The sequence below is a fragment of the Carettochelys insculpta genome, chromosome 1 (genome assembly GCF_033958435.1).
Source record: "Carettochelys insculpta isolate YL-2023 chromosome 1, ASM3395843v1, whole genome shotgun sequence".
Taxonomy (NCBI): domain Eukaryota; kingdom Metazoa; phylum Chordata; order Testudines; family Carettochelyidae; genus Carettochelys; species Carettochelys insculpta.
The window spans coordinates 262,122,271-262,149,436 of NC_134137.1; the positions used below are offsets into that span (position 1 = coordinate 262,122,271).

Here is a 27,166-nt window from a genome sequence, read left to right on the forward strand (position 1 = left end):
CTTCAGAGAAAGTACATTTGCCTGAAAACAAACCATTGCTTTGATAAATGTTATACATAACTGTAGTGGACTTATTATGGATTGTTAGTAAGTAAAGACAGAATTGTTTTTCAGTTTAAGCAAAATCTTCAGAGGGAACATACATTGATTTGCGTAAAGACCTTTTATTCCCTGATATTGCAATAACCTGCCCACTAGATAATCCTGACTACATCTTTGCACAATGTCTCTCATAAACAAGCATCAGAGGGGTAGCCATGTTAGTCTGTAGCTGCAAAAACAATGAGAAGTCCTGTCGCACTTTATAGACTAACAGATTTTTTGGAGCATAAGCTTTTGTGGACAAAGACCCTCTTTGTCAGACGTATGACGAAGCACATCTGACAAAGCAGGTCTTTGCCCATGAAAGCTTATGATCTAAAAAATCTTTTAGTCTATAAGATGCCACAGGACTTCTCATTATTTTCTCTTAAACTAAAAGTGATGCTGATACTTTTGTATTTGTTAATATTTCAGCATTGGTACTTGTATGGCAGTGATTTGTAAAATTGCTCATAGTTCCTAAATAAACACATAACAGGCTATACACATTGTCGGTACACAGAGGTTTATAGTCTGCTGAACGTGTTTAACCTAACATAGGTGGGTCTTCTAGCTCAGGCAGGAGACGTACATGTTTTCAGAACCATTGAGCACAGGTCACAAATATTCACAAGAGGATACAGGCCCCCGTCTCAGACTTCTCAGCCAATCAAAATATGGAGCTGAGTGATAGCTCTTTAAAATGCTTGATGTTCGTGAATAGTATTCACCAGGTAATGAATCCGACAGTGTCTAGATAAAATGGAACGGTTGTACCCGAAGAAAGCTCAGGAACTTGATCACTAACATTTCTCTCTCCCCTTTTATCACTTTGTCTGTGCAGACCGGAAAATTTTTTGGTGAAGTGGATGGCTCCGTAATGACCCAGCTTCTAAACATGGGAATGTTCAGGCAGTAAGTGAAGATCGCCTCTGGCCCTTTCTCCTGTCAGGTGGGGATGAAATGTACTGGCCCAGGGACAGCTGGCCAGCTGGCTATAAGGGCAATGAGGGAAACCATGAGGTGGGACAGAAAGGTCAATTGTTTCTTTCCCAGAGAAGCTCCTTCACCTGACACCTTCCCCTTACCAGCGTCCTCACTCGGGCGGCCAACTTTCTAACTACACAAAACCAAACACCCCCGCCCTGCTCCCTTCCCACCCCTTCCCTGCCCTTCCTGCCCCAGCTGGCTTCCAGGTGTGGGGGTCAAGGTTCCTCCCACTTGCGGACAGCTGGCGCTGCTGGCTGGAGCTCCACACCCCAGCTAGCTTCCAGCAGCAGGGGTCCCTGTGCCTGCCCTGGCCCCCACCGGCCCCTGAGTGTGGTTCCCTAGGCCCTGAGTGTGACTTTCCTACCTCTCTGAAGCCCCTGAGTGTCTCCTAGCCCCTGAATGTAACTTCCCCAACCCCCTCCAGACCCTGAGTGTGACTTCCCTAGCCCCTGAGTATGGGGTTTAAGCCGAGGGGAGCAGTTTGGAGATGAGTGCCTTTCCAACACCACAACTCTGACTAACTATAGCAAATGTAGTGTTATTATTTTATTAATGTATTTCCCCTTTTCTATGAAATAACTGCTATGGATGTATAAACATGAGGGGGCATGATTTTATATTCTTGCCTCAGGCACAAAATTATGGCACTGCCTCCCCATCATTTTTTAATTGCATTGGGTCATCAAGTCTTCCTGAATTCTCAGAATGGGTCCCTGTCTAGAAAAGGTTGGGAACCGCTGAAAAATCATGCCGGATTACGGATGTTGCTGGACCACAATGTTGCCTAGTGATCCTTTGCTAAATAGGTTGTGTTTTATTGCACCCTCTTCTTGCACAACTTCATATTAATTGGAAACATTTCAAGCTAAATGTTACAAAAAAATCACAACAGCTTCAACACCTCTCAGCAGCGTCCAGTGTTAGCCAAGGACAGAACTATGGAATAACCAGACCACCAGTCAAATCAAGCATGGCAATTATGCTGTACAAAAATATATTCCAGATGTAGCCTGAATCGGAGAAAAATAGTTTGCACTTGAGTGACCATTTCATGGTTGGTCACACTGCTTGCTTTTGATTGTGTGTTTTCATGTTTTGCTTTAATGTTACAGGATGACGATGTACGACTATCAGGCCATGTGCAAAGTGCCCTACCACCACCACAGTGGTGCCCAGCCTCTGCTCAGTGTACGTATCTCCTGACAGTCAGCCTGTTGCACGATGGCTCACCGGTAGTTTGGCACAGAACATCTCTAATGTTTTGGAACAGACTCCTATTAAAAGATAAGGAGTTGTTTGTTCACAAGTGATAGGACATTCAGACATGACCATTTCCTTCCACCACTTACATGAGGTGGGCAACTGGTGCATCATGCCTATCAGGCATATAGGAAAATACAGACATGTATGTAATGAAGTGTCACCAATACCGTGCCAGACTTTTCTTAGGTTACAGTCTGTAGATGAAAGTGAAGGAATTGACTGGAGGTCACAATGTCAGTGTCAGGAGAAGAGGCATTCAAACTACCATGGAAGAGATGACAACATGGAACAGACCTTTCCAGGTCAGCAACCTTTCCAAGGTGGAAGGCCCAAATTTGACCATTTGGCCTCTATGTATGGTCCAAGTGCTGGTGATACTTTTTAAAAATCACTATGGCTATGGATACACGAGAAGCCTCTGTCGACAGAAGTGACTGTCTTAAGAGCTCTACCAGCAAAACTTCTGTCAACAGATCACATCTACACATAAAAGCAGATCAAAAGAGCAATCCACTCTGTCAACAGAGAGCAGCCAGACTGCCCCGCCCTCTCTTGACAGAATGACTGACCAGGAGCTCTGCAAACAGGGCAGCCCAGTGAACCAGAAGCCCTGTCTGTTGACAAGAGGGCCCTGGAGCATGTACAAGGCTGTTTTGTTGACAGAACCCTGTTGAGAGAGGCATTATACCTGAATGGGGAAAGGTATTACGCTGCTGGTGGATGCTCTCGGTATTGCTGACAAAGTGCCGACAAAGTGCATTTTGTGTATAAATGCTCCATGGTTTTTCCTGACAGTTTTGCTGGGAAAAGCCTCTCGTGTAGATGTAATCCAAAAGTCCTGCTTGCAACAGCTTCATTAATAAATAATTAAGATGCAGAGCTTTGCCGGTTAGGTGGTGGTTGGTAGCATTGGCTGGTCTTTTGTTGATCCTCAGGCAGCGTGGCTTTGAGCAAGCTCCCGGCTGCATGGGGGAAGAGATGTGAGGCTAAGCTCCTGTCTCACATGCCAATGAAAGTTGTCTCATGTGCCACTCTTGGCACGTGAGCTGGAGGTTGCTGACCCCTGGAATAGAGGAACCAAAGATAAACCTTCTGAGAATAGAACTTAGGCCAGGAAATACCTAAAAAGGTAGGTAGCTTGGGCACTAGGCAATCCAGTTTACAGAAAGTATGCATGGCTGTGAAGTTAAGATGCTGTTATCAAAAGCAAACAATGCTTAATTTAGTGCAAGGCTACTAAAACCACAACTTGTACCAAAGTTACCACTTACCATCAGCTAATAGCATTCTAAAATGGCATTATCCCGTTTAGTAGGTTTATTTCCTCCTTGCTCTGTGCTTTCAAAATCATCAATACCATTGGGAGGTCATCAAGTAATATATCTTCAAAGCTCTATGGACATTTGTGATGCGGTTTCTGACCTGATGTGGAGGTGATGAGATATTAGCAAGGAGATTCCGCTGGCTTTTAGTTCATTTTGCAAGTTTCCCATTGATTCCAAGTGCTCAAGTTCTAACCCATCCTCAGCAGAACCTAGATGAAATGCTGAGTCCTGCAGGATGATTGTCTTCACTGTGGGCTTATCTTTATGGTATTTCTCATTTTTTTCTTTTTCTTCAGCCCATTTATATCTTTCTTGCTGCAGTGAAGTGGCTGATAAACGATTTCCTCATGTGAGTACAACAGTATGGGAGGATCACACCAACAGGGAAGGGCTCTACAAGCATAGGCTCCTGGTTAAGATGTGACTACAGTAGAACCCCCAAGTTACAAACAACTCCAGGATGGAGGGTATAGCTGTGATAACTGTGAACAAAGCATGATGGGGGTTCTTTCAACAGCTTACAACTGAACATTGATTTAATACAGCTCTGAATCTTTACAACGCAGAAGAAAAATGCTACTTGTCAGTGTTCTCTGTAAGTGGAGAGCTTGGGGCACCTGCCCAAGAGAGATTCAGGTACCGTCCAGCTGATCAGCAGAGTGCCCAGAGCCACCCACAGCCACCAGCATGTGTTTCTATGGTGGTGCACATCCACACGCGCCTAGGTGCACATAACAAAGTTTATTCTGCCCATGGACGGAAAAAATTAGAAGAGACTGAGGTGCTTTCCCTTTTTTATAGTAGTTTATGGTTAACAGAGTTCTGTACTATATTTGCTTTTTTGTTTGGGCTCTGCCGCTGCCTGATTGTGTATTTCTGGTTCCAAATGTCTGGTTGACTGGTCAGTTCATAATTCTGATGTTTGTAACACCAAGGTTCTTTTGTGTAGGCATTTCTGTGACATTCATTGCTACAGTACCTGAGCACCTCACCACAGCCCCATGTGACACAGAAGTACTAATATTCCCATTTTGCAGACTGGGAAGCAGAGGCACAGAGTGGTCATGTGATTTGCCCAAGGTCACCAAATTACAAAGGCTGTGGCAGAACTAGACATAGCACTCAAATTGCCCAGTGCCGTTGCTCTAATCGCAAGTTCAGCTCTACATCTGGATTCTGGGTCCAAAGGTTGCAGCTTAGCTCAGTCTTTACCTTGGTCCCAAATGGAGGCACTGAGTCTTAAACAGCCTTGAACTATGGGCAAGCTGCAGAGTTCAAGGCTTCAGGCCATCTTTAATACAGATTAGTTCACCAGGAAGACACTGCTGCTGCCACTGTGTTTGCACAGTTCTTGTGTCTGTCACAGTGAGCAATCCTGACTCGACAGCTGGTGCTCAAGGTGACTGAGGCTTGGCCTACACGAGGAAGATAAGTCGACTGCAGATACGCAAGTCTAGCTATAGCAATTGTGTAGCTAGAATCAACTTATCTGCAATTGACTTATCTGGCTGTCTACACAGAGGAAGGCTGACGGGAAAAACTTTCCCATTGACCTCCCCTACTGTCACCTTAGCAGAGAATACAGGGGTCAATCGCCAACCCCATATAGTTTGACTTCACGTCTCTATCAGACACGCGAAATTGAACTCGGCAAGGTCGACCCTGAACAGGCTGATCTTCAAAGTAGTATAGATAACCCTGAGTCATTTCTCACCCTCAAAGGCAACAGAGCTAATGCATGCACTGGTGAGCGGCTGCCTACATTGTCCTATGGGAACAGGGCACAATTAGCCATTGCAAAATGAACAAAGCAGATCAAAGAGCCCCAGGCATAATGATGGGGGAGGGGCAGTTGCCCCAGAGTCTGACAATTCAGAAGGGTCCAGGACTACCAGCAGCTGCCTCTTCTACCACAGGAGTGGCCCCAGCCAGAGCCCTGGCCCCTTTAAATCAGTGGCGGCGCACCAGGTAGTGTGCTCCAGCCAGCTTTCATAGCTGCGTGAAGGAGGGAGCAACTCAATGCACTCTGGATTGCATTAAAGGGTGGCTGACCTTGCCCCACCCATTTCACCCAAGGCCCTGCTCCCTTCTAGGAGCATGGAGCCGAAGCTCCCAGCCCCCACCCCCACCCCCACCTTTCCCAGAAGTCCAGCAAGTCATTCTGTCCCCTTTGATAGCCCGAGGGATGTTCTGAAAGGGAGAAGGTCTCTGGCTTCTGCTGTAAGAAAATGCACATTTTAAGACTTGGGCTCCTTGGGCCACGGCAGTTCATGCTGCCATCTCTGTGACCCCCATATCCTGCTGAGCTAGTGTAAAACACCTTCTCCTCTTGCTCTTTTGTCAGGTTTCTTTTGGAGTTCACTATTTGTGGCTTCTGGCACTCAGAGAACTTGGCAGATGGTAAGTGTGCAGGAGTACAGCCAACCCATAGCACACAACTGCTAGAGCACCATTGGAGGAAGGAGTTACACAGAGAAATTTTGCACTGTCTCTGGGTCCTATTTACCACCATGTTTGAGACCTACTGAAATTCCAAAGTTGAAAAGCGCTCAGCATGAACGTCTTGTTTCAATCTCCCAGTGCCTGGGGCAAGAGTGACTATATCACGTAACATCGAATGGTTTCTTCTCCCCTGGTATCCCAGTAAGTTTTCCCCACCTGGGATTAGTTGAATTTGTCAGCTGTGATACAGACTTAGTTGGAAGACTCCCTCAGGAATTCTGTAGCCAATATATTAAATTGTACAGGATGAGACTTTTTTAAAAACCACATAATTTTTGTATTTCCTACTACATTCTCCAGGATATCTGTCAATCAAGACAATGAAAACAGATCATTGTACAATAGTTGAAAGCAACGCATCATTAGGAGCTGGAAGGCTCTTTATGAATTAGCTTGTAGTGTAATATATAAATCCTTACCAAGTCACACCTGCTTCTGTTGAAGAAGGTGGCCAAATCCCAAAGTTCACGCTGGGATTTGGCCTTCTGTTGCTCTTCATCTCCCACTCTTCTGAAGAATCCAATCTTATACTAAAAAGGTGAAATTTGTCCCTGTTCACAGAGTTAACAAGAGGCCTAGGCCCCATTTAAAGTCCCATGGAAGTCTTCAAAATAAGGGCCTTCTGTGGTGAGGGCCTTTTGTAGGCATTCTAAACAAGTGTGAACTTCATGCCAAATATATATTCATGCTAAATATCAATGGCATGGCCCCCCCCGGAGAGTGTCATATTTCCTTCAGGATCACATAGGTTCACAGAGGTTGTGGGGGTGGAGAGGCTAGATTACAGAATCCATTCTTGCTGTGTGTGCAAAAGAGCCCTTATTAGAAGATACAAGTGAGTGGAAGCTTTGATTCTGTCCCCATAACTGTGTGTCACGTTAAATGGATGTGTTTTGGGTTAGTCATGGTAGGGAGGGAGAGAATCTGTTTCCTGCACTACTCATCATCATTTCCTTCTCTGCTTTCTTTCATTTTCCCCTTGCTCCATCCATGACCTCCCCCTGTGACTTCATACCTTGACTGTGGCACCATCCTGTGTGACTGTCACGTGAACCCATCTTCATTATGTGACTCGGCTAGCCAAGGCCGTCTTCCATCATTGTAAGTAGTCTCACTGTGAACAATTTGAGAATCATAAGAATGGAAAACAGAGGTCCACAGAGCATTTAAGTAGAAGCCTTAAAGTGGGAAGGAGCAAGCAAACCATTCCTTGTTCTTTTCCCCAGGACAGTTCTAAATTTGCGGGGAGGTTCCAGAGTAACGCAGGTAGCAGTGCATAACTGTAGTTCTCTGAACAACCAATAGGATGGTGGTAGAGGTGCCGTTATATTTTCTGTTTGCTGAGCTGTTGAAATGGGCTGTCACAGAGAAGTCTAGAGGAAAACATTATCTCTATACCAATTGGCTAACCAGACAAAGCCTCACCTATTATTACCACAATTGTGATGGATGGTTCCGCCACTTTTTATAACATCACCAGATATGAGTGGTGCTTTGAGTAGCTAGACCTTTTAGGGCATTTGGTGAGCCAGATATCGCTGTGTCTTTTTTCCAGGAGTTATGCATGAAATGAATACATGATAATCAACTCCTCCATAAGAAATAAACCCCACTGTTCTATGTATGTCAAATATTAGGTTTTTTTCCTTTGCAACATCATGACAGAATTCCTCCTCACTAGTAGTCCTACGGTAATGCAGCATTTCTTTTATGCAGGTCATCTGGTGTGTCTATATGGTAGTTCTTAAATCCATTCTTACAGGTACCTTGAAAATCCCTCCTGAGTCCAGGTTAGGACTGCAGTTTTCATCTCCCTGTTTTTGTTTGTGTTTTTTTTATTTGCCTTTAGTCCAAGGTATGGGTGATTGGAGTGGCAGGAAGAAGTTTTTCGCACATGTTGCTATTCATAAGGATGGACTTGTAGATTTTTGCCCCGGATGTTAAATTTTCTGGACACTGTTGCAACGTTGGGATGAGGAAGGAGGGGAAAAAGAGAGACTTTCAGAATAAACATATTAGGGAATTTATGGCATTAGCATTAATCATTATAATGCTAATGCTTATCATGTTATACCTTTGTGACTGTCTTACTCCACAACATTGCTCATACTTGTGCTTCCAAAGCCTGTTTCATTGCTGGAAAATCAAGAGGTGTTGTGGGAATATAGGCATAAATGCCGCAGGCTGTTCCCCCCATTCAAAGGAATAGATCTGTATTTGAAAAGTAGCAAGAAGAGTTTCCACAGATTTCCCACTGCAGTCGGCATCCAGTCCATTTTCTTGAAACTCTGAATGGATCTGGGGGCTTCTAGCTCTCTGGATGAATTTAAAACCTAGCACCATAGAAACTGTAGTCTTTAATCATTAAAACTGAAAATACTTTCAACCCAAAGCTGTGGCCCAGAAAGGAATATTCCTAGCATTCCACACAGCAGGAAAAATATGTTTTAATTGTATGAAGGTTTCTAAGATGTACAAAACAATCAAGCAAATTCTGTAATCTGTATTTGGGACAGATTCTGATATCCTTTACTTCTACGTACTTCTAGAATAACCTCACTTACCTCAGTGCAATTACTCATGATTTACACCGGTGGATGAGTTCACAATCTAGGTTATATAGTCCATAACAAGGAGCTATGAGTTCCTTGTTCCTCAGATGGATTTATTACCAGCTGTCTGACAAAGTCTTTCTGGAACTGCAGATGGCGATAATGACAGTGTGAAATAACTTGCTGTGTAGATTCAAATTTGCAGTTTGTCAGATCTGACAGTTCACTAACCTCTGACTACCACACTCATAGTTTTTTGACATTGCCTTGATGTCCAGTATGTAGCTTCTCAAGGAATGCTGAAGCGCTCTCCAGGTTTAATGTATTATATGTGATATGTATGCTACCAGTCATCCATGAACTTCCAAACAGAATATATTTATCTTAGGCCTTGTGTTCCATACAGAGGTTGGTAAATTTACTGCTGGAAGCCAAATCAATATAAAGTTTTAAACTGCTTTGAGAGAGTCCACAAATGAGTTTGCACTGGTTTAATTCAGTTAGTTTAATACACATTTGCCTTTAGTTAAATCACTGCAACTTTGTTTAAGACGAGATGAGATGGATAATGCCATTCAGTCGAGCAACTTCTGTGGGCGAAAGAGACAAGCTCTATGCAGCCCACAAGCTTGTCTCTCTCTCACCAACAGAAGTTGATTGAAGAAAAGACATTACCTCACTCATCTTCTCTCTCATATCCTGGGACCCACAGGATACTGCAAGCAACTCTGCAGGTCGGCAAGGCCTTGGGACACACAGAGCTGAGTATCAGAGAGGTAGCAAGTTAGTCTGTATCTTCAAAAACAACCAGAAGTCCTGTGGCACCTTATAAACTAACAGATATTTTGGAGCATAAGCTTTCGTGGGCAAAGACCCGTGTCGTCAGATGCATGAGAGCTGAGTGTGGTGGTGTGCTCATATGTGTCTGAAGCTTCTCAAATGTGACTTAGTTCCCTTTCTAAAACAACTAAGGCCTGAGCCTCAACTGACGTGGGCCAGCATAGCTCTGGGGCAGTTACCCCAGCTGAGGACCAGGCCCTATCTTCCCATTTCACAAGTCCATTAAGGGTACAATTTTCAAAGCCAAGGACCTGATTTTTCCCTCCTTTACAACATTATAGTATAACTCCTCCGACTTTTAATGATGTTTTGATTTAACATTAACTCTGCCGTCAGGATGTAGTTACCTGCTTTGTAGATGAGCACGATTCTGAGATGGAGAACCCTTGTAGTTTGTATCCCTTGCTAGAGTAAATGCAGATACTATTATTTTTATAGCTGTACATAGCTAATCCTTGCAAACTTACTGTGATATTTCCCTCTATAATACTGCCCTGTACTGATTAGCAGGCCCTTCCCTGTATTGAGTAGAATCAAACTGCTCAGTTCTGCATCACGGGCCCTATATGACAGGTAAAAGAGATTCTCTGTTGACACAAGTGGTAGGGACCTACACTTCTGGAAGAGGAGCGGCATTCTAGCCCCATGTACAGAAAGACATCATGGGTGGTCATAGTCTACAGCACCATAATAATCAGGATCTTCCTGGATGCCCACAGTTATTATTGTTGCTTGAAGCAACGAGTTCCATGGGTTAACTTCTGGAAATTAGAGGTGGCATACAAACTAAGCTTGAAACTTGAAGTCAAGGTTCACTATTTACACCCTCAGGCATTTGCCAAAGAATCCCATTGAAAGAGAGTGTTGTGAAGATTAAAATAGAAGCGTATCAGATGTTCGACGTGTACTGGGAAAGCTCCAAGAACAACCGACAACTAGTAGGGGCTCTGAAACTACAGCTATAGCCAGAGACATATGACTGAGTGAAATGGTATTCAGTATGTGCCATGGTTTTGTGCTTAAGGTGCAGGAGTCAGACACAAGATCTTGCTTCAGGTCCTGGCTCTGTTTCAGCTGTCCATGGGATCCTACGCAAGTCACTTATTATGTCTGTGCCTCTGTTCTCCATCTGTAAGACAGGAATAACAACCCTGCCTTTAGTCTGTTAGTCTATAAGGTGCCACAAGACTTTATGTTGTTCTCGAACCCTGCCTTTCTCTCACTCTTTGTCTGTCTTGTCTATTAACTTGTTAGCAATTTGGGACAGGGACAATCTCTTATGTACAGTGCTGAGCACAATGGGGCCCAGGTCTCAGCTGGGATCTCCAGGCACTACAGTAATATAAACAATTATTAATAGTATTATCTCTTCTGGGGATATTTCCAAGATATGGCTGATGATTTTGCCCATTAAAACCTGTTTTATTTTGTTTTTATTGTTAGCCCTGTAGAGCCAGTAGACATGCAAAAGTGAGTTAGTTACTGGTGCTCTGGCTTCATAGCATAAGCTGAGCCCTACCTAAGGTCAGATAGAAATCCCCCCTCCTGCACACCAGATAACTATAGCAAAGAAAAATTAAAGAGTTATGAAAACTTTTTAACTTTCCTAGCAAGCATCCAGCATTGGCCTGTTAAAGACGGTCTACACAAACTGATTGTTGATCAGTAGCAGTGTGTCAGTCCTTAGGTTCTTAACCCTGGGAGTGGGTCAGAAGATTATTTATTTTTTTCCATCACTAGGAGAATCCTGCATAGCCAGATGGCCTTATGCTATGATTAAGGACTTGAGTTGTGAGATTTGCCATGCTTCTGTTATGTTGGAAGTAAATCACCTACCAAACGTCATTACAGAAGAGGGTACCACAAAACTACCCACACGTATCAACAATCCTTTTGTCTCAGGTGTTCAGAAATCTTTGTCTAGCTTGTTGTGTAGGTGGATTTTGCAAAGAAGATAGGCAGCTCAGTTCCACTATCGGCTTGAACTGATCATTTGAGTTTCTCAAAGTAGGACTGATGATTGATAAACCCCCAGCTCACTGCCATGGTGATAGATGATTTTCTCCAGCAAGCAGTCCCTCACAGTATCGCCTGGGTCTCTCCCATCGTCCAAGTAGGAATCTGCTGTGCATTTTTCATGAAAAAAAGAGAAGCTGGTACTCAGCCAGCTCCCCGCCCCTCTCCCCACCACCCCATCCCCAGCCAGTCCCATGGCTGGGGCTGCTGAGGTGCCGTTACTCAGTACCGGCAAGTACCAACACAAAAAAAGCACTGGGTATCTGCATTGTCCTTCCTAGCTTTCTTTGCTGAATTTGTTTTCCACAGGGCATGAACTCATGATCTATGGAACTCAGTGTCATAAGGTGTCATTGAAAGAGAGTAGAATTCAGAAAAAAAAATCAGCAGTGATAGAGGTCATTATTCCACAGCTGGCCATTACAAGGGCTTTTTGTACCTTCCTCTGAAGCATCTGGTGCTGGACACCAGAAATAGGTGGGTGAGCCTCTGGCTTGGGGAGCCCTCAGACCCTTCCCTGACCACCAGAGCTCAGCCCCTCTCCTTGGATGCTGCTGGCCCCTACCCAGCCCCAGCCCTGGGGCTCCAGGGAGAATGCAGTGTGGCCACAGCCTGCTCTAGCCCCGAAGCACTGGAGAGGAAAGCTGGATGGCATGGACCCAGTCTTACTGGGCCACACCTGCCAATTAACCCTGATCATGAAGATATCTCTGCAACAGTGGACCGGCCAGCCCCAGCACTGGGTGGCCAGAACAGCCTCACTGTCAGGGGGACAGGTGGCAAGGCGCAGCCCCAAACTGCCTACCCCAGCCTCTGGCACAGGAGCAGCAGGCAAGAGGGGGCCTGGACTCCATGGAGCATGGGTGGGGGCCATTTGAGGCAATTTGGGAAGGGAACACCTTCCCCTGCCTGTGGAATCTGCTGCCCCTAATACCGGATTAGATGTAAGCTCTGTGGGGCAGGGACTACAGCACATTTGGGCAGCGTCAGGCATAACGGAGCCCAGTTCTGACTGGCTTTTAGTCACTAGCTCAATGAATACTGATAGCTAGGCCTCGTGTTCTGAGCTAGTGTGACATTTGCTCTGGGCTTATGTTCCACATCAGAATTGGGCAGTTGGTCCCTATCTACATAATGGGTTGAAATTCTACATATAAATAGCCCCAAGGCTTCAGAATCGGAAGGTAAGCCTGTATTTTACAAGTTGGTGCCATTTCTACCCTGAACATGTAACTGCTTTTCACTTCTTCTGTGCACAAACAGATACAGTGGATTATAGGCTTTGAATTTACCTCAGCCAGATGAGTTCACCCAGGCAAAGATAACAGGGCTTGTGCTACATAACAGGTTTTGAAGCAGTGCTGTTGATGAGATGAAGAGTACGATTTTTCTACCAAAACAGTTAAATCAATACACCCCCAACTGAGGACTCTGTTGTGTCAGTCTAAAAGTGCCATATAGTGGCTTAGCTTATTCTCATTTGCTATGGGAACAGTTAAATTGATATAAGGTCGTGTTATAATGCATCTGTACAAGGGAAGTTGTACCGCTTTAATTGTACGAGTATTTTTTAAAAAAGTGTATTGATAAGACCCAGTGTTACTGTATTGATGTAACCATAGAGTAATATCTGAAACATTTCTCGTCCTACACTGGTTTTCCTGCACCACCTTGTGGCTTTATCGCTATACTTCATTTTGTCCAACCTTCATTTCTCACTGCCTCCCTTCTTGCCTTCACAGCTCACAAGCAAAAGAAACATGATACACTGCAGCCATGTGATACAGAATACCCTGTCTTTGTGTATGAGACCACCATCAAAGAAACCAACGGACTGATTGAGTGCAGAGACTGCCAAAAGTAAGAGAGAACTCGCCCCTTTTATTACAACTTTACGCATCCTCTAGCTCATCCCAATTTGTTGATACCACCTGACCCTCCCTGAAAGGGACTGACAATATCTGAGAACAATCCTATAACACTCTGTGCCTGTTTGTCACCATCACTGAAGTACCTCTCCTTTAGAGGGGTGTCAGCAGAGGTAGACACAGAGGTCTGTCAGACCCCTTGGTTTTAAAATAAAGCACAAACCAAAATTTCCTATTAATACCTAGAGCAAGTTGGAAAATGGGCCACAAATGCACATGCAAAATCAATTTCTCTGTACCAATTAAAGAGAGGAACAATTCTTTTAATTCAAAATTTTACAAACATTTTGTGTTTCAGAAGGTTTTATTTTCAGTAGTTTTCCTTTTTATCCCTATTTTCTATTGTTCCCCCTTACATTTTTCCACAGAAAAAGCAGGGCAGGGAAAAGAGAACTAAAGGAAAAATTGTAAGCCAAAGGAAGCAAAAAATGGGTAAATCTCTTGTTTTCCAATTTCATCAAAGAGGGAAATTTTTAAAATATGAACGTTTCTAATGTTGAATTAAAACCATTTTCCAACAGCGAAACTGTGACCAGCTCTTACTAAGCCTTACTTTATTAAAGCAGGAAGAATGATTAAAACAAGACTTTTTATTTTCACTCTTTGTGCTGCTAAGTTTCACATCTTCATTTCTAGTCAGCTTGCCTTTCGGGTTGCCATGCACTGGCCTAACACTGCAGTCTTTGCCACCCACACACTGCCGGGAGATCTTTAAATCCAGTTTTGAACATTTCTGCTGGTTCTAGGCTTTGCAAAATCTTTTTTTTTTCATAGAACCCCAGTGTGGACTCCAAACGGATCCTGGGTAAATATAGCCCAATTAGCCTGATGTCAGGCTCAGGCCAAACAATGGACCACCTGATGTGGGGGTCAACTAATAAAGGATTCAACAACAGATGTATAATTAATGCTAGTTCACACAGTTGCTTTAGAAAATAGGTCTTGTCGACCATAGATGCTGACTTCCCCCCGAAGCCAGGAGTGCTCAGCCTCCCCTCTGCCCCATCCCCTGCCCCCTGATCCCAACCCACCTGTTCCCCACCTCCTCCCCTGAGCACACCCTGTCCCTGCTCCTCCCCCTCCCTCCCAGAGCACTTTGCATGCTGCGCAACAGCGGTGGGTGGAAGGCACTGAGAGGGAGAGGTAGGAGTTGCTCAGAGGAGCTACTGATGGATAAGAGAAGCTAAGGGAAGTGAGGAGCTTGGCTGCCAGTCGGTGCTTAGCACCTGCTAATTTTATCCTGTGGGTGCTCCATCCCCAGCGCACCCACCGAGTCAGCGCCTATGTTGTAACTAAACCTGATCTCATGCTGCAGAGATGACAAGCTTGGCTGACAACAGTCACTGCGTCGCTGTGATAGACTTTTGCAAGACATTTGATGTAGCGCCACATGGCGCTCGGATTGGCACTAGACAGTGTCACTAGACTACATATTACATGGTTTACACACTAACTGACAGATCTTAAAAACAGAAGTCAATGGCGAGTCATCGGAGAGTCAAGGGGGATGAGTTTCTAGTCAGGCTCCCCAGGGTGCAGTACTAGTCCCAGGCCTGCCGACTGGGGAGACACAAGGGGAAACTGCCCCGGGGCCTGGCGATTCAAAATGGCCCAGGATTCCTGGTTGCCACCGCCACTGCTGTGGTAGGGGCTGCAGCCGCGAGCCCTTTAAAGCACCACTGGAGCCTCATGTGACACACTCTGGGCAGTGCAGAGGAATGCCCATGGAAAGCTATCCCATTGCCCCACCCCTTCCAGCTGAAGCCCCACCCCTTCCAGAGCATGGAGCCCCGCCCCCCCGCCAAAGGGCACAGCAAGTCTGTCGGCCCCCTGACTAGGACCACTGCTGTGCACCAGTTTTATCCAAGAGCTGGAAGCAAACATAAAAGCAGTGCTGATAAAACCTACAGGGGCACAGCTGGGCAGAGTGAGGTCACCCCCCACTAGCTGAACACTTAGTAACCTGGGCCCAGTCAAGCAAACAGCTTTCTAACACAAATGCTCTATTAGCTATCTAGGGCCAAGGCCTGCAAGCCATCACACCAGAGAGGGCCAAATGCTAGAAAGCAGTGACTGAAAAACGTATAGGGGGCCTCACAGTGGACAAGCAACTCAAGGAGCACTCGCAGTGCAATCCTGTGGAAGGAAGGGCACGTGTAGAGGGTGGCCAATTTTCTAATGGCATAAAACTGAATGTACCTGCCCCTTCTTCCCCAAAGCCCTACCCATTCGCTGAGCCCCACCCTCCCTCAGTCTCGCCCTGCCCCCCCAACCTCAGTCACTGGGCTGGGGCAGGGTACCGGAGCTCCAGCACTAATGCCCTGCTGTGGAGAAGGGGGAGAGCCCCAAGCCTTGCAGGCCAGATCCAGGCAAGGCAGGATCAGATCCAAGCTGCAGACAGTGTCTGGCTGAGGGGAAGTGGAGGGACGGTGGGTAGGCTTTTCCTGTGCTGCTTCCATTAGCCAGACTGATTTTTTAATGTCTAACCAAGTTACGAATTCAAGCTCCCAGGTTTGTCTTTCACGCAGGTTTCTTTTCAGGATGGGGCCTTAGAGTGGTCCCTTTGTGAAAAGAGTTCACCCACAAGTAACGAGGGCTTTGTCTTATTTTTCTACGCAAGTTTGTTCAAAAGCACAGCAATTGTCTGTTTGCACCCACAGTTGTTCTTGGGCATTTAGTGCACTGGATGAGGTTTACACATGCTGTGGTAGGCATGGGAAAGATCCACACCTTGAACAGTGTGTTGTTGGGGGCTTATCTCCAGAGCTACAGGTTTTCTATGTGTTTTTCTGGCAGGGTCTGGTGCTGCTTTAAGCTTGTGTGTCCTGGCCTGTGGGGAGCTTGCTTTTGATAAGAAAATGCAGACGCTCTGATTGTCCAATGCCACACAGCAGCTTCCTTCATTCTCAACGACAGGTCCTGCGGCACCTTATAGACTGACAGATACTTTGGAGCATAAGCTTTTGTGGGCAAAGACCTGCTTCATCAGATGCATGAGTGGGGGCGGGGAGGTTCAGAGGAGGATTTAAAGGGCGGGGGGGTCCCAGTAAAGGGGCGGGCCAGCGCTGACAAGATCTATTCAGTCCGGGTGGAAATGGCCCCTTATCGGCAGTGTGGACTACAGAGTATCCCCCTCAAGCTGCCAGCAGAGGGCAGCAGAGCACTGCCACTCACGCATGCTTCCAGGGACTTCTTGCCACTAGGGCTTGAGGGTTGGTTCTTGTTTGGTTTGGGGACTGGAAAAAAAAATAATTGGTTCTCATCAAACATAATCATTTGGATAATTTGAAATGAAGTTTTTCACTTTGTGATGGCCCATGCAGGGGGCAGGGGTGGGTGTAAAGGGGGGGGCTTATTACTGCCCCCCATGTTTAGGTTTTTTTTTTTTTAAACAAAAGATAGTGCGAAGTTGAATCCTATGTGTTATGAAATACAAAACTCAAACCATACCAACTGTTCAAAATAAAAATGTGAAATGAAACACATTGACTATGTCACTGTGGGGAGAAAGGGGATAATTCAGTTTTCTTCTCAGCCAAAACTAGTTATCAAACGTTACCCAAATTCATAAATAGTTTCAGAGCAGCAAAATGCATTTGTCAATGAAAAAAATCTATTAATTGAAAAAAATTCACTTGGCTCCAGTCATACGTAACTTAGCAAAATGGGCAGGGAGAGGTTGTTGCACTCAGATATGGGGCTGTGACTTCAGCAAAGTTTCAGAGTTGTTCCCTTCCTGAGAGCATGTGTCAGAGAAAGGGGTAGCACATGTAAAGGCAGGTGAGTACTGGGGTGTGTAATGATGTGTAAGGCTGTATCAGACCCATGCAGATACCTTTCAGACTACATTTACATGCAGCTATAAGACAGAGAGGCACTATAAAGTGGAGCTTCAGATGATAATGGCACAAAACTCAGCAACTGCAAAGAGGCAGCAAGCAACTTTCAACCACATAACATGAATGTGCTGCTTTTTGTATTACCATTTTTCTATTTTTCCTCATCCAAGCTGCTCCCACCAATGCAAATGTTTACCAGTCTAAAACACTATCTACCATACACACACAAGGTAGCTGTGTTAGTCTGTATTGTCACAAAACAAAAGAGCAGTCCTGTAGCGCATTAAAGACTAACAAAATTTCCAGCTCTGAAGACGTGGATCTGTCACACAGAAGCTCCTCACCTAATAAATTATTTTGTTAGTCTTTAAAGTACAACAGGACTGCTTTTTTGTTTTGTAAATACACACATAACTGTGTGTACAGATGTACATATATATGTACATGTACATACATTTGTCTAGTTTGGCTGTTTAAAATGCAAATGAGTTTGGTATTATCTGAAGACCTATAAGCTGAACGTCGCTGCTTCATCCCTCGCATTCTCTGTTTCCCGTTCCCCTACCTTTCCTGCACTTTCCCTTCGGTCACCTCTCCTTTCCAGTAGCTGTTCTCCTGTTCCTTACTCATGGACATTAGCATCCTGGGCTGCCATGTCCCTGTCAGCGGTTCTAACCAGGTGCTTTGAGGGTGGGTGATTTCTTTCTCTCCTCCCTACAGGATAAGTCCACTTCTTCAGACCATAGCCATACCAGAACAGACTCAATATTTAAGGCACAGAGCGCCTATTCTTGACTCACCCCCTTCTGCCCCTCTGCTCTCTGATTTGCTCACCATCATAATTTATTTTCTGATTTGTCCACCTTGATCATTATTTTTGGTTCTCTGTGCCTTAAATATTGAGTCTGTTCTGGTCTGGCTGTGGTCTGAAGAAGCGGGTCCATCCCATGAAAACTCATCACCTAATAAATTATTTTGTTAATGTTTAAAATGCTACTGGACTGCTTTTTGTTTTGATAGTATATAGACTAGCACGGCTTCCTCTCTGTTACTGTCCCTACAGGATGTTTGTAGTGCAGCAAATCGCCAAGAGTAACCTGCTGCTCGTGGTTACCAATGCTGCCTGTGACTGCAGCACCTACCCACCTGTCCTCCTGGAAGCAAAAGAAGTCAAATATATCCTTCTAGACACTGCAGCTGTTTCTTCTGTTCTCCCACTGCAACAATTAGTCTGTGGAAGGGGAGGGCTGGGAGCATCTGTTCCTGTAGCAACTAGCACGTGGGGAAGAGAAGGGAGGACAAAGCACTGAAGCGTGGCTCATAACAGCCGTATGCCAGTGAGGGTACCACAGGCCAGCATGGTAGGGGAGCAGGGAGCTAGAGCCAGGAGGGGTGAATGAAAGTCTTCCTTTTTTAACCAGCCAAGAAACCTCCCCCTTTTGAGCACTGTGTTGACAAGTGGGCTCCCTTGTGATGAGCAGAGTGCTAGGCCGGCCATTTACTGCTATGCAGGCGCTCCAGTGCAGGCAGCATTGCTATGCTCACTGCTTGTGCCCCTGCCTGGGGACACCCCTGGATAAGGGAGCAGCAGTCCAGTAGTGACTCCAGCAATGAGGCGTAGCCCAGGCAGGGGTGCAAAGGGCGCCTCGCATCCCATCACTCCCTTGCACAAATATGTGAGGCCTAGTGACTGAGCTGTAACTTGTTAAGTTACAACACAGCCTTTCCCTTGCTGTCACTGCCCCGTCTGCATTACCTGCTGGCCAGGAAAGTAACCAAAGTTTGAGCCAACCCTTCCCTTGTGGACTGGCCATTACCTATTTGCACAGGCTGCAACAAAGGGCATTTTGCACCTGACACTGGGATTCCAGGGAACACACTTCTTGGTTCACCAGCCCTTCCAGAGGCAGCACCTTCTTTGAATACACTAGACAACCTAGCCCTCAGAGGAGGAGACTGGCTGTAATTTTTTTAAAGAGCACTAGTGTCTGATCTGAAAATGGGTCACACCTGCTTACAGACTAAGTGGCCCTGCACCTCGGAGAGGCAGAATAATATTGTTAGCCCCACTTTACAGATGGGAAGACTGAGGCATAAAAGCATTGTCTTGCCCACACTGACACAGGAACCCTGTTGTTGAGGCAGAAGTTGAAACATTACTGTCTTGCACCCAAGGCAAAGCCTCAACCACAAAACACCCTGGCACCCTACACTATGGAACTGCTAAACCATGATTGCAGGTAGCCTCAGTAACTGGAAACACAACTTCCCAGTTGCCTTCACCTGAGAGCATTAGGGGAAGGTGTGGCAGATAGATACTTCCCTACAGGCCACTGATCGCTGTGCCTGGTATCACCTGTGTGCGCCCTGAGCAGGCTCACAGCCAGCTCACTAGGAAACGTAATGACTCATTAACAAATAGCCACGGTAGCGGGGCAGGGGTGAGTGACCATGGGCTTGGGTTAGAAAGCACAGCCATGAGAGTGCTGGGAGACCAGATGTCTGCAAATAGTGGGCACATTTATTCTGCAGCGAGGTAAGTCATCTACAGCAGCCATGTCTTTAGTTCAGTCACACAGGCTCATGCCCTTGCTGCATTAACTGCTCACAATACACTGTCTGTCCCCACACTCCTGGCAGCAGGAAGTGAAGCAGCTAAGCATTTCTGTCTTCTCAGCCTGGGCCGTGTGCTCCCTCCCCAGCCCAGCGCCAGCCTGTGCTTTCTTGTCCTGCTCTCTTGCTGCCATGCCGCAGAGTACTTGGTTTTTCCATCCTGTGACACTAGCCATCCGATGCTGCGTTTGCCCCGTCCCCACTTAGCACCCCCCCCGTCGGCATTCCTAGGCCACAGCTCTAAGACTCACTCATAGCCTTGCTTGGATGCCCAAGGGACCTCACAGGCTTTTGGTGAGGCTGCTTTTCTCCCTTGCCGAACATGACTGTTGGGCTTAATGGCACTGCACATAATGCGTCAGTGAAGTGTGACAGGATGCGCTCCCAGAAACTGAGGCGGCGGCCGGATACCTGCCATGCGTTCCATCCAGAGGTACCGTGGGACTTTGCAGATGAGGGTGGGGGGCGGGCGGCTGGGTATTGGGCCTCAGTCCCAGCGCTGCACCTACTGCACAGGCTCAGCAATGCCCCGAGCACGTGACTGTGCCAAGGCTGTGTGGGTTTTGCTGTGAAGAGGGCACAGTTAAGGGGATGACCTTTTCTCCCAGCCTCTTTATGGAGTCTCCACGCCCAGTGCGCCCAACACATAATACACCTAACAGGGGACACGTAATGGGGAATTGCTTAAGGCCAAGCGACACACAGGGTTAGCAGCTCTCCAATCACACCAAACAGAACCCTCTTGCCCTGCCCCTACCCCCCACTACTCACTCCCTCCATTGCTTGCGTTGCCCGATGCTCACTCGTGCACTCTCACCAGACTTGGGCAGGGGTTGCAGGCTCCCGGGTGGGCCAGAAAGGAGGCGCTTCAGGTTGCAGGAGTGGGCTCTGGGCCAGAGCAGGGCTTAGGTGCAGGATACAGCTTGGGGCAGGGGCTGTAGCGCAAGGCCAGGGATGAGGGGTTTGTGGAGCAGGAGGTGGGCTCTGGGAGGAAGTACGGGTGTGTGGGGGGGGCATTGGGGCATCTGAAGGGAAAAAGGGGGGGAGGTTCCAGATGGCAGGTACCTCAGGCAGCTCCCTACCAGTAGCTGGTATGTCCCTGTGGCGCCTAGGCCTGCAGTTGTGGGCCCCGCAGTTCCCAGTGGCCGCAGCGCCTGGCTAGTGGGAGCTGGTCTCAGAGTGGGGAGAACACATGGAGGCTCCCCAGCCACCTCTAAGCCTGGGAACCTGAGGGACGTGCTGGCCGCTTCTAGGGACCTGCACAGAACCAAGTAAGGAGCCTGCCAACCTAGCACCACCCAACCTTTCAATAGCCTGATCAGCCACCAGAGTCCCTCTGACCAGCGCGCCACTCAAAACCCAAACACCTGGCAAGCGTAGTGGCAGAGGCCTTTGTTTTTGAACCATAAGATCTTAGCCCACACCAGCCCCCAGCCATGGGGGAGGAGGGGATAGCCAATGGCCACGCCTGTACATATGCAGCCAGCCATGGAACTAAGAGACTTTGCCGTCTCAAGCTACTGCACCTAGGGGCAGAAGTGTAGATCCTTGCACCACTAACCAGCTGTGCATGAAACACTCAAAGCCAATACAAAGGTACATGGAGCTGGCTGCGTGCAAAGGGCCTCCGTGGGGCTGCACAAGGGGTAAGTCCCTGCAGGCTTTGGGAGCCTAGCTTCAAGCACTGATTCACTCCCACAGCACTCAGAGGCGGAGGAGCAACACATGGCACTGCTGCATGGGGGCTCAGCGGGCTGACAGATTTAGGACTCTTGGCTTTACAGCCGTCTACAGGGATGTGTGTCATGATCATGGAGGCCTCCACCCTGAAGCCCTTGCTCTTGGCATGATACTGTCCCACAGCATTTGGCTGTCTCTGGCTGCAGCCTCCAGCTCCTACGTCCCAGGGGCCCTTCTGCATTGCTTCCCCTCTCCTAGCAGCAGGCTGAAGCATTTTCCCTGCCCTCTTGTGACCCTAGAATGAGACTGGCTGATCTTGGGCTGCCTTCTCATTTGTCCACAGGAGAATGCTCAGGACTGCGGTGGAGCTGCTGAGATCTCTGCCTCGCTGACGTTACTCCTGCTAGCACCGGTCACTATTGCGCTCCTCCTCCGATGACAGAGTCGAACCACGATCCTTACAGCTTGCAGAAAGGTGGAAGATAATAAAAGGAGTCCATTATTTCTGTGGGACAGGCTGAGACACAGCACTGGAGCTGAAGCTGAAGCTGTTGGAGGGGAGGTACCCACAACATCTGGACTTTGCAATTTCTTGGGACTTGTCTGAACAAGGAATTAGAGACCTCTCCCATGCTGGCCTGTCTCTCAGAGAAAGGCTTTAGTTCAGTTGAGTGTTTGCAATGGAAGCTATTACTTCCAGAAGAACTTGCAACTTAGTCCCGGGCCCCACAGCTATGGCTCAAATGGGATTAACTCATTGCAATGATTGGATGGGATATGCCCAGTGGTGGGGACAGAACCCCACAGATTGGAGGGACTGAGGGAAGTAGAGGCTCTACCAACCTTGGATTTCATCTTCTGTGGGCTGGTTCTGACCTCCTTTACACTGCTAATGGAGGACTGCATGCAGAAGCAGTGAGGATTTCACTTGGGCCACCCACCCCCCACCCACCTAAACCTGCATATCATCTGCCTTGTCATACTGTGCCAGGCTAATTTACCATGCAAGATGGTTTAAATTGGGCACACCTGGCCCTTCAGGAACAGCCACAGACTAGATATTTTACTGAACATATTGTGCACTGGAACCGAGGATTCTGAGCATCATGGATTCTTTGTGCAATGGGAGGAAGCCAGTGAGGCCATAGCAAACAAAAAATACCACACTGATGCTGTGCACAAGAAGGTGGGTCCTGATGTCCAGATTCCTCTCCTCAGTGTTATAGAGTTCAGCACGGGGATTGCACTGACTAACAGGAGCTCTGAGCAGAGGAAGTAGTGCATAGTCCAGCAGAAACTGCCCTGGAGCTTTGGACCCAGAACTGACTTCTCTCAAAAGCGTCTCAATATACTTGAAATTCTACCAGGCCTGCATCCAAAAGGGAACAGTGCCTGTCTGCCTGCAACACAAAATCAAACGGCTCCTCCACACCCACGAGCTGTAAAAAGAAGAGAGACTAGCAGTTGGGTTGGTGCTGCCAGGCCTCTTTCTCTGCTGACATAGCTAAGCAAGCACTGTCCCCAGAGCTGTGCTGTCCTAATCACTGCGGAGGCCTCAGGCTGGGCTGGAACCTGCAGTGGTCCCTCGCTATGGATTCTGGTTGTTTCCAGCTGCCAGGCACGTGTTTCTGGTCATTACAGTCAATGATAGGGGAGGAGGGAGCATGAGTTTTTCTTTTTAAAAATAAAGCGTTTACTGTTGTCTCTTTAATAAAAACAACCACAGGACCTCTTTTAGACAGATAGTTAAGGTGCGTTGAATCATATGCGGGACCGAGCTCAGCCTTGCACAGTAAACTCTTGTTTAACCAGTATTTGAGTAACCGACACTCAAATAACTGGCATAACTCACAGCCCAGTAGCTCTGGCCAGGGGACACTGGGGAGCATGAAGAAGCAGTGTTGGGACTAGGGTTTGTGTACAGAGCGCCAGAGCAACATCCCACCTTTCGGGGGGAAGCCAGGCCACTCGGCTCTGCCCTGCATCCCTCCAGGCTGCACATAAGTGAGGTGGGCAGGCGCCTCTCTCTACCACTCCCTGTGAACTATTCACGCTGCCCAGAGCTGCTTAGCTGATGTTGGCAGTGGGGCAACAGTCTGCGACTGTATGTGGGTACTTCTGGAAAGAGACCGGGAACAATATGCTGCATTATCACCCATCTGCAGAATTGCCCCTCAAGCCTGGTGGTGGTGGACGTTGGTTCCGCTTTTCTCTGTAAAATGCATGTGCCAAGAGCTGATCTTTGAGGGAGTGGGAAACCATCTAAATTGCTCCAGATTCACCTTCACTATAAACAGCGATAGGCAAAGCAGGGTGTGTCACGGCAGCAGACTTGATTTAACTTAAACCTCCAAAACTCCTTAGGTGGGAGACTTTGGCCACCCGGGGCCCATTTCCGCTCTCGTTTTTCTGTTGTGTTATTCAGCGCTGGGTATACTGCTCTAGTAGTAGCCAGAATATTTGAATAGGCAGCAGCTTCCCGGCTCCCTGGATGCCGGATATCAAGAATTTACTGTAACACCAAGCAACTCCAGTCCATGGGTGGGCATTTACAGCTCTGGCAGAGCCTATGACTTGGGGGCAAATGAGCTGTGCCCCCTCTGTAGCTGTGTTGGCAGCTTGCCAGGAGCTCAAGGTCTGGGTCTGATCTGCCTAAAATGGAAAAATGGCAGCTGCCTTATTTAGAAACACAGATGTGGACACTACATCTCCCAGCATGCAGTGCTCTCAGTTGGGCCCAGGAGGAATGCCACTGAGGGCTGCCATAGCACAAATAATAATGAGGCAAAAATCATTCAAGCCTAGTCCAGCAACGAGCATTGTTAGTTCTATCATTTTCTCCCCCTTCCCATGGCTCTCCATTATTTGCCATCTCTTGCTCCAGCTGTCCCTGAGCCAGCCCCTGCCCCTTTCACAATAGGTCCACCTTCCCCATTGTAGAACTTGGATAGGGCATGAAGGAAAGGACAAAAAAAAGTAGCTAGCAAGATAGGAGCTGCCAGCATCTAAAGGGGATGTTGGGACAGAGGCCTCCTGGCATCTCCTGCTCTCTCCAAGCTCTTTGGGCAGCTCCAGCGGCTTCCCCTGCTGCAACAACCTCCAGCCTGCCCTGGCATGGAGGAGAAGGCGAGCAGCTCACTCACCTATCCCGACTCTGGTCCAGTCCATCTGTTTCTCTTGCAGCCTTTTAACTAGTAACAGTGCATTTTGTTATGGTGCATTTAGAGAGATTTCGCAGTCATTCCCCCCTTTCCTTTGTCCCCATAAGCTCTGCTGCTCTGACTGATGGAGGCGGCCTCTTGGGCTTCAGTTACTAACCTGCAACACCATTTGGCCAGTGCTGGATGCTGTTTGCCTGGGACTCCCTGCTGCTCACAGAGCGGGAACACAATTTATAGACCTGTTAATGCTGTGACAGCCAGGCTTACTGTGGGGGAGAAGGCAAGGGCAGCAAGTGAGCCTTGTCAGCCTCACAGAATGCTACACAACTGCACTCTGGCAAAGCCCAAACAAACAGGGACTTACGCAAAGCCAGTGCCAGCAGAGTCTCTGCTTTCCAGACCCCCCTCAACAAGGAAGCAAGAGCTGCACTGACCAGATAAGTGTACGGCAAACCTTAAGAGTTTACCCAACAGGGTATTGTAAAAGCTGCCAAATTTTTCCAGAAGCACTTACAAAAAGAAAACAAGGAGAAATATCAGGGAGGTGGCCCTGTTCGTCTGTAGCTACGAGAACAACAAGAAGTCCTGTGGCACCTTATAGACTAACAGATATTTGGGAGCATAAGCTTTTGTGGGCAAAGACCCGCTTCATCAGATGCATGAGTGGCGGCACCTGATGAAGGAGAAATAGGGATCAAAAAAAGAAAAAAAAAAGAAACCAAGCAGCCTTGGAGAAGTGTGGTCCTTTCTTGCCCATGGTGCTGCTAATGTGCTCTGGGATCAAATGAGTGCAGAAATCAGCCTTCTGTGCTCCCTGAGGGGGCTGTGACAGAGGCTATGTCTACACTTCAGGGTTTTTCAGAAATAAGTTATTTCCACATTCTAACATCAAAATAAATAATTTCTGAAAAGTGCATTTGCCCTGCAAGAGCATTTAGAGACGGAGTGTTCATATTAGAGAGCCCAATTTTGAAATAAGAATGATAGGATGCCTCCCTGGTGGCCAATTAAGTCATAAGTACCTCTGCTTAGTACACATGGAATTTCTAAGTTCAAATGGGAGTGGGGTGACCATCCATCCTGTATTAGGCAGGACAGTCCTGTATTTGGGAAGGCATCCTGACTTATTTTTTAAAAGGGACTAATTGTTCCATATTTGGACCCTCCCCTGCTGACCTTTTCCATCAGCAGCTGCACAGGTGCCGGACAGCATGTAGGTCACTTCCCCGAACCTCAAGGAAGCATGGGGAGCACTGGGAGCTGCAACTTCGCCGGGGCTCTTGAGGAGGGCTGGCAGCTGCTGCCTCCTTCCTGGCTCCCTGGGGCTTGGAGGAGCTGCCCCTCCTCCACATCTCTCTGTCCCATATTTGGGACGGGGGACATGGTCGCTCTAAATGTGAGGGTCTACGAAAGTCACTCGTTCTGGTGGAGTTCAATGCCTTATTCCAGAACAGCAAGCTTTGCAGTGTGGCTGCAAAAGGGTTTTTTCCCCCCATCAAAAAGAAGAAACAAAACACAAAAAACCCCACCCCAACAGCGTATCTAAGCCCTAAAGTTTAGTTCTCTTTGAAAACCACTCTTTGCATTGCCTCTCCGCTGGTCCAATGGAGAACTGTCTATGATGCTTTTGGTATTTTTAATCCTTAGAATGATGAAAAATTTGCTTTTTGACTCTCAAAGGTGCTCCGAACGTACATCTACAGTTTTCCCCTTCTGCAACACAGTAGGATTTACTGTGTTCCCAAGGTTGCTTGCTTGTTTGGAAGGGACGTCAGCTCTCACGCAACCCCTTAGTTAAGGAAAAATACCCATGAAAAGCAGCTGCTCCTACTGTCATCTTCCTGAGCACTGAACACTGGGCAGCCCAGGCAAAAATAGCAAAGAAAAATAATAAAACAAACCAAAAAAAAAATCACAAATGGAGAAATAAACGGGCAGCTGTGAAAGAAGCCATTGTTCAGCTCCAGCTGAGAGGTATTATGCTGCCATCATAGCATGGCATGATGAAGCACAGCTGTAATTTTTTTTTTCCCCCTCCTTGTTTAGGGCTGAGACAAAAATTTACACTTGCACACCTACGACCATGCACTTGGGGTTATGGATCTCAGATTTTTTTTTTTTTTTGAATGGAGGGGGCAAAATCTGAGGTGGGAGGGACAACTTGTAATGCTTCTCTCAGTCTATCATGATTCAAGCAGCCTTCCACAGGCAAGTTTCACCAGGTCCTGCCTTTTTTCCCCAAGAAAGGTTTCAGGTCTGACAATTGCATTTTCTAATGAAAAACTGACTTGGTCAAAAATTCCCAGCCTGCTCTAGTTTGTTGTAATTGTACTGGAGGTAGGAGCACAAGACATCTCGCTTCTCTCAGGTGAATCA

General features: G+C 47.1%; 1 protein-coding gene across 1 annotated transcript in view; it reads left to right on the forward strand.

Moving 5' to 3' along the window:
- Positions 1 to 22,108, forward strand: part of CACNA2D4 (calcium voltage-gated channel auxiliary subunit alpha2delta 4) — a 191,074-nt gene extending 168,966 nt beyond the window's left edge. The window contains exons 30-38 of the mRNA XM_075000558.1: positions 926 to 996; positions 2,184 to 2,259; positions 3,956 to 4,008; positions 6,004 to 6,059; positions 7,242 to 7,262; positions 13,312 to 13,429; positions 18,400 to 18,512; positions 20,300 to 20,382; positions 21,973 to 22,108. Of these exons, the coding sequence (XP_074856659.1) occupies positions 926 to 996; positions 2,184 to 2,259; positions 3,956 to 4,008; positions 6,004 to 6,059; positions 7,242 to 7,262; positions 13,312 to 13,429; positions 18,400 to 18,512; positions 20,300 to 20,382; positions 21,973 to 22,068 (687 nt within the window). The 3' untranslated portion in view covers positions 22,069 to 22,108. The remainder of the gene's footprint in view (positions 1 to 925; positions 997 to 2,183; positions 2,260 to 3,955; positions 4,009 to 6,003; positions 6,060 to 7,241; positions 7,263 to 13,311; positions 13,430 to 18,399; positions 18,513 to 20,299; positions 20,383 to 21,972) is intronic.
- The last annotated feature ends 5,058 nt before the right edge of the window (positions 22,109 to 27,166 follow it).